The sequence below is a fragment of the Sinocyclocheilus rhinocerous genome, unplaced genomic scaffold (assembly GCF_001515625.1).
Source record: "Sinocyclocheilus rhinocerous isolate Xijiao unplaced genomic scaffold, SAMN03320098_v1.1 scaffold173, whole genome shotgun sequence".
NCBI classification, from domain to species: Eukaryota; Metazoa; Chordata; class Actinopteri; order Cypriniformes; family Cyprinidae; genus Sinocyclocheilus; species Sinocyclocheilus rhinocerous.
In genome coordinates this window covers 360,742-368,758 of record NW_015645056.1, presented here as the reverse complement: position 1 = coordinate 368,758, position 8,017 = coordinate 360,742, and the positions used below count along the sequence as shown (strand labels likewise).

General features: G+C 36.7%; 2 protein-coding genes across 2 annotated transcripts in view; both read left to right on the top strand.

Annotated features, from left to right (window-relative positions):
- Positions 1-663: 663 nt before the first annotated feature.
- LOC107705114 (B-cell lymphoma/leukemia 10) lies at positions 664-3,092 on the top strand. Its single transcript, XM_074560052.1, is given in 3 exon segments — positions 664-1,021; positions 1,023-1,309; positions 2,630-3,092. Coding segments are annotated over 3 exon segments (777 nt in total). The 5' UTR covers positions 664-974; the 3' UTR covers positions 3,073-3,092.
- A 3,668-nt stretch (positions 3,093-6,760) lies between these two features.
- The window catches only part of mcoln3a (mucolipin TRP cation channel 3a), an 11,541-nt gene continuing 10,284 nt past the window's right edge, over positions 6,761-8,017 (top strand). Inside the window, exons 1-2 of the mRNA XM_016508245.1 lie at positions 6,761-6,976; positions 7,398-7,562. Coding sequence (XP_016363731.1) covers positions 6,761-6,976; positions 7,398-7,562 — 381 coding nt within the window. The remainder of the gene's footprint in view (positions 6,977-7,397; positions 7,563-8,017) is intronic.

Sequence of the window (8,017 nt, the reverse complement as noted above, 5' to 3'; positions counted from 1 at the left end):
ATAAGTGCATAGTGTATAAGTGCATAGTGTATAAGTGCATAGTGTATAAGTGCATAGTGTATAAGTGCATAGTGTATAAGTGCATAGTGTATAAGTACATAGTGTAGAAGTGCATAGTGTATAAGTGCATAGTGTATAAGTGCATAGTGTATAGTGCGTCATTTGGGACGCAGCAACTGTTACCCTAAGACTGAATCTTTAGTAAGTTTTGGTCTACTACTTTGTTAGTATAACCATAGTATTACTATAGTAATAACAATACAATATGCATAATTATAAGCAACTAGCTCTATAGTAAGTACATGTTACTCAGTACTTAATTGAATAATTACACTGTTAACAAAGACATCTTTAAAAAAAAAAAAAAAAGCAACCTAATTGCCATATTCCAAGTATGTAAATAAACAAATAAAGAATCCTGAAATACGGAATAAAAGGAACAGATTATTTAGTATAAAACAGCAGATATCGTATTGTATGTGTCCAATACAAATGTCCTTTGGGACAATAAAGTTGATCTTATCTCTTATCTTGTCAGAAGTATCGGAAAAATCATCAAATGAGTCATTCATGAGTCACACACTGACCAATAAACACTTTTGCCATTCAGTTCTTTTCAGCTCGGTGAAATGTTGTGGAATAAATCGTAATGAAACGTGCATAACTTGTTATGCTGCACTTTACGTGTGATATATACTCCTCCATAAAGCGCTGCACGGTGATGATGCGCGTGCAGTATGACGTAAGTGCGCCTATGCATGTATCAAATAAGGAAGTCGGAGATCCGGGTAGTTCCCCTTTGCTTTAAGAGAACTATTAGATAGTTCAGTGAAAAACCAGTTCAAGCTTCGCCATCGCATGTTCAAAAAGTCTAGCCTTTTCATGCGTTTCCGGTCTTTAATGTTGAGTTCGTAGTCAGATTTTCTTACCAGAACTAATTGAAAACTCAAAAAAGGTGAAAAGCAGACAACAGGATGGATGTTGCTCACCTGACGGAGGACGAAATGGCCGATATAAAGAAGGATAGACAGGTTACGACCATACCTGGTAGATAAGATCATCGCAGAGCGGCACTTTGATTACTTGCGCTCGAAGAAGATCCTGACCAGAGAGGACACAGAAGAGATCAGCTGCAGAACCACGAGAGCGAGGCGCACTAGCAAGCTGCTGGATATCCTCGCAGAAAACCCACGGGGTTTAGACATGCTTATTGAGTCCATCAAATGGGGCCGAACGCTCAACTTCATCATCGCAAAGATCACTGATGAGGTGCAGCGCGTGAAAAATGAGCGACTGGAAGCTTTAAAAGGTAACCTATGTTAATTAAAGGGGTTATATTATGAAATCCAAATTTACTTGATTTTTATTTATATATTTTTATTGCTACATCTCCTTTAAGAGTTGAGTAAACAGCCACTTACAAATGGGTAACATTATTGTTAAAAATCAACCATGCAAGAAATGCAAAATGTCTAAATTGAGGAAAAGCTCAAAGGGTTTTGGACCCCATTTACACCCGTATTTTACATCGCCCACTTGAGATTGGATCAACCAAAATGTATTTGTGACCCTGGACCACAAAACCAGTCATAAGGGTCACAATTTACAAAATATCTTCATGGAACATGATCTTTACTTAATATCCTAATGATTTTTGGCATAAAAGAAAAATGTATAATTTTGACCCATACAGTGTATTGTTGGCTATTGCTACAAATATACCCCAGCGACTTAAGACTGCTTTTGTGCTCCAGGGTCACAAATTAATATCAGATGTTTCTTCGTTATTAATAGATTACAGCATTGAGAGCTTGAGCTCTCACCAAATGAAATTGATGTTTATTGCGTACAAGATCATCCATTCATTGTCCCATTCTGGGAAATAAGACATATACTGTCTGTCTGCCTTTTGTATCTTTCTTTGAAGAGAGTAATACATTTAAAAATGAGTTTTATAAGCTTGAAGTGAATAAAAGATGAGCTGATGCTGCTGAACAGTGACTCAAAGTGAAGCAGAAGTGGTTTAGATTTTGAGTATGTCATGATGAGTAGCCTACGTAACTAGTTTGCAATATAAGAATCTAGAAAGGAACTGATTTTAGAAGGCAGTTGGCTGTGATTTGCTTGTGCATGTTGTCAGTGATTTTTTTAATTGTTCAGATTTAGTTCAGTGTGCTGGTTTTATTTTTCAGCAAAAATTGTTCAGATTTATAGCTTGTCTTGAAACAGATGGTTTGTTATATCATAGCTGTAACATTTGTTCTAAATGTACACTGTAAAAAATGACCGTGAATTTAACGGTAAAAGACTGTAAAAATGCTACAGTAAAAACCTGTTAAATGGTTAACGGTAAATTCCCCTACTATATACGGTGAAAAACTGTGTTGGACATTACATGTATTGGAAATTAATTGTATTAAGCTGTGAGCAGAGCTGGATACATTCACTCATTTCTAATTTCACATTGCAAAGGGTTTCTTAAAAGTGCTTTCTGGAGACTGTGGTTAATAAAAAGTTGTCCAATGGCTTTAAATCACAAGTAACATTCATCAGTTTGATGAGAGTAATTTATAAAGTGTTTGTTATTAGTTTCTTGTTTTCTTCTGATCAATGTTTTCATGTATTGCAGCAGGGTCCTCTGCAAATTCATGTTATTCAAGCACAAAAGGAGCAACCAATGACTTCTCCAAAATGGACTCGGACTATGACAAGTACTCCACTATATGCTATCATCCCGAAGGGGAAGGAAGTCCGTCGTCCTCTGTGGCTACGGGATCCTTTAACCTGCGTTACGGATCGGGTCGAGGGAACGAGGCTCTGTCGGTCTACGGAGGCGCTGGGAGCATGAATGTGTCCTCCACCATCTCATCAAGCCTGCCTAAACCTGGAGACCCCGGAGCTCCGCCGCTACCCGAGGAGCCCGATATGGACGTCCAGGATATAGATGCTGCTGTCTGTGGAAGTACAGGAAGTAGCGGGGATGCTAATTTCCAGCCGCTGCGCTCACGTTCTTTGTCTCCGATGTCTCACATGTCGGAGCGCAACCTTTCGACGCATTCCATCAATGTGTGAGATGCAGAACATTCTCCAAAACAACAATGTAGAACTGAATTTTACTTCATTTAGTTAACACTTTACTTAAAGCCTTTATTTATAATGCACTAAAAAGGTATTCATAATGCATGTTGTAATGCATTGTGTCATTTCATAAATAATTGTAACCGAGTTAAAATGCATTATAATATTTTAATACTTTCTAAAGGTGTAACAATGAATAGAAATGCATTGTATTATAACTGTGGTTGCAATTATTCATGAAATCATGCAATGCATTATAAGGTGCATTACAAGGCATAATTAATGCATTAAAACTAAGGCTTCAAGTAAAGTGCTATTTTTAGAATTTTTAGAAATTAGAATTAACTCAAACTGGGCAGTGGGTTTTTAGTTCCCTGCATGTTTTGCATAGGGCTGGATCAGGACAGTAAATGTTGCTTATTTGATAGGAGAGTAAAATGTGTTATTCTGAGTAAAGGGAAAAACCTGTTGGTGTTTAATGCTGTTATGCTGACATTTAAAGAGTTTCTATATTGTGTTTTTGTGGTTACCATTGTGCTGAAGAGTAAAGCTTGTGGTTAAGTTGTGGGTGGATCCATGATTTAAGTTTTATAGTATGTTGTTCCACTCAATGAGCAATAATGCTGATGTGATATAACATCAGTGTAGAGTTGTTCACTGCAAACATTTGCTATGCTGACTACAGAAAGTGTTTTAAGCATACAGTAAAAGTCAAGAGTTCCTATTACTCACTTTTACAAGTAAACAGTTGTGTAACTTACTGACAAATGTTAGACTTTAGGTAGAGTGCTGTTAAAGGAACACTCCACTATTTTTGAAAATAGGCAAATTGTCCAACTCCGCTAGAGTTAAACAGTTGAGTTTTACCCAGCGCCTGAAAATAGGCTTATTGGAAGTTACTATTTTCAGGCGCTGCGTAATATCATTGCGCCTGCTGCACCCATGGTACGGCAGCAAAGTTCCTTGATTATTACGCCGGAATGAGAGTCATTTTCTAGCCATATCGGTCTAGAAAATCACAACTTTTCATTTTCCGTCAGTCTTAGTACACGATGTAACTACAGAAGAGTCAAGTTTTAAATAGGAAAAATTAGAAACTCTTTGGTCATTTTTGAGTGAGATGCTAACGGTCTAATCAGATTCAATGATCTATGCTAAGCTACAGCTAAAAGTGCTACCGCCAGACGGTGAACGGTAAAACTCAACTGCTTAACTCTAGGGGAGTTGGAAAATGAGCCTATTTTCAAAAATAGTGGAGTGTTCCTTTAAATGTAGGTAGTTTTGGGTGGATTTTACATGGGATTAAATCTACCCAAACAAATTGAGTGTGAATTGCTACCTCCGTTTCATTCTGGAATGGATCAGTTTGTACAGTGCCTTACTGAGGATCCTTGAAATAATGTAATGATAAAATATTTTTATTGGGTTCATAAAGGGACAAGAACAGCATTAAAATACCAAGTGAGTCCATATGACTGCATTAATGCATTACACATCAAGCCTAATGAAGCTTTGTGTGTGGAACCCATTGAAATTTAGGTCACTGTTCACTAAAAATCTTGCATAACAGTCATGGTCACCATTCACTTCCACTCTACAAAGAAGAACAGTCTGAATATTATGCTATACTAGGAAATCATGAGGTTGAGTGAATTATTTTATTTTTATTTTTAACTTTTAAATATGTGTCCCTTGTGCATTTGCTGTCAGAGCACTCACTGCTCACACAGCTCCAACAAGGAGCATCTTTCTGACGGGGTCAATGATAGCAAATCGAGCATTGGTATTAAGAGTAAATGGTATTAAATTATGTCATTATGATAATAATGATGATGTGCATTGTGTTTATATTTTGTTAAACAGTTATATAGTCATATATAGTTACAGATCATCAGCTTATAGCTATAAAAGTGAGGCACCTTTAGGTGGCTTTAACTACTATGTACTAACATTAAATACATACAAGAATATGGATTTATTGTGTAACTGCATGTTGTTCTGGAAAATTCCCACTTTAACTGCTAATGAGTTTGAAGTCTGGGAAGGTTAGGGTTAAATGCAAGTACTTTACATGTAAAGTACCCCACCTAATATAAAGTGTTAACACTTCATTTGATAATTTGATTCCATACAAATACAATATGGGGGTTTCATATTTGATCATTATAACCAACTGATCTGTGCAAAACAAAGTTTTATTTGTACACTTGTTCGACACAAATGCTAAAATATGTTAAATGTGTTAAAACACCTTAAAGGTTAACTACACTTAAGGAAGAAAGAACCAGCTTCCAGTTTTTTATGGACTGTCAACACAATTTTATGAAACTGTCAGCTTGGAATTCTGAAGATTGGTTTTGCCACCAGCCATGCTTGTGACATTTCAGTCAGCATTATGTTCGAAAAACAACATGATGAATTGAAAAGCAAGTTTAAAATGATACAGGAACTTGTTAGGGCTTTTCACACTGTGTTTAACCCGGGGTTATCGTCGTTCCGCGTTTGAGCAGGATTAGCACCGCTTTTAAGCTTCACACGGTGCCAAACGTGAAAAGTGTGAAATAATGCCGTATCATAATGTTGCAGTTTTTAGAAATTTTCAACAGCTTTGGTTGCGGCTAGATGCTATAACATGCGGGAAAATGTGGTGAATGAAACCGCGTCAACTAGAGTGAAGAAGAGACCGCTTAATTCTTACCTTACAATCCGTCCATTGTAGAAAACTTGATAATACAGTCGGCAACACAGCCTATCCACCAATTTCTTCAACGCGGAAGTAAGCCTATGGGTAAGACTTCCGGTTCATTAGCTGCTATAGGTAAATAACGAGGAGAATAACAACGTGCAGTAAACGGTAAAACTGTTTGCACTACAAACCAGTGTGTTCATAAGATAATACATTAAAATAATTTGATAAGACACACCAACTTTCAATATCAAGCAGCAAAACGAACTGTTTTGTACAGCTAAAAATAGCTGGAAGCAGATGAGACCGGAAGCCAGACCCATAGAATTTACAAATGGCCGCGCCCATTTTTACGACAAGAAAAAGGTGGATAATACGAGACCCAATGCATAAACAGGTCAAGTGCTGCGTTCGTCCAATCAATGACACTGACTCCATAAATATGCAAATAAGAACATTAACCCGCAGTTAGGAATGTGTGAAACGTCAATTCATGAAAACACAGTAGCCTACTATTAACCCTGTGTAAATTATGAGCAGTGTGAAACATGAGGCAAGATAACCCAGGTTTATATTTCAAGTGTGAAAGCCCTTTTCGCAGCTTGGTTGACTTCACTCACTATTACAAAATGTGTTACAAATATGTTCAAGAGAATTATTTACCTCTCATTTAAAGATGAGACATCATGTAGGCTAGTTACTGCAGCATTTTCTTATTTTTTATACTTTTACATCCACACCCACAAGTAGTGGCAGACAAATGAAGTGAATGCTGCACAACCTGCTCAGAAATGTTTTATCTGCATATTATCTGATGTGCGGCAAAAAATGTGAAATTATCTGATATACCTTTTAGCAGCACTTCAACTTGAAGACGAGCTCTGGTTCTACCAGTTTGAAAACTGCGAGACAACAGCTTCAGTTCCTCAAAAAAAAAAACCTGTGTGTTAAGTGTCAAGTCAGTCCGTCGTCCTGATTTCAGAGTGAGCTGGCACAATGTCTGACAGAGAGCATTTTTTGTCTGGTGGTCCAAATAATCACCCGGCATGCCACAGAACAGCTAAATCACAGGTGGACCCTCAGTCTGTGGAAAACTTCAGGAGAAAACTGAAATATTTCTTCATGAGTCCATGCCAGAAGTACAGAGCCAGAGGTCGTAAGCCGTGGAAAATGATGCTGCAGATACTCAAGATTGTCATAATTACCTTCCAGGTATGGGATTTACTCCTGAACTACTGCCTTTTGAATGATCAATATAAGTTAGTTTAATGCTGAAATCCATGGTATTCTAAATATTTACTCTTAAGTAATCAGTTTTTAGTAGTCTGTTAGCTGTAGTCTGCCACATCAGGAGAACCTTTTAAGTTACACAGATTAATTCAATAACCAATGAAAATCCTTTCATTTTCAGAGTGCATTACATTTAATATGTAGTAGTTTCTCATGCGTCTCACCATCCTTAGATTTCAATTGTTTCGTAAAACTGGAAATATGACTGTGACCATGTGTCTTATTTCAAAGCTCAATTTCACACTTCATTTACTGTCAATTTGTTAGTCTAGATAAGCTGTTCTTGATGATATTGTTTATAAAATTGATTATGATCTGCCTGCGTGTCGTATTTGTTCCACAGTTAGTTTCTTTTGGGTTGAGCAATGAGATGATGGTCACCTTCAAAGAGGAAAATATCATCGCCTTCAAACATCTTTTCCTGAAAAATTACCAGGACAGAAATCAAGATTATGCCTTGTACACAAGACACGAGGTTCATGACCACATCCTGTACATAATCAATAGGGTAAGTGCTTTGGATTACACTGTAAAAAAAATTTTCGTAAAATTTACAGTAAAAAAACAGCAGCAGGAATTTTACCATAAAAAATACGCTAGCAACATTTTAGGTGTTACTAACCGTACTAATACCGTAATTTCATTAACTGATATACTGTTAATGTACCAACCTATTGAAGTACTGAAATCTGTTTTGTACCTTTGTAATACACTGATAACCACCAAATACAGGTGGTGATGAGAAAGTCACATGATGAACCAAAGCCCATCACAAGCAGCTTTTAAATAATAACATATATAGAAGGTGCACAGTGTCATTCACACAAACACTAAACACCATCATGGTAACACACATGAAACTGAAATAATGCAATAAACATTAATTTAACAACATTAGGTGTAACACACAACCCAAATATACAAAACTGATAAGAAAAAAACTAAGAAACATAGTTATTTAAA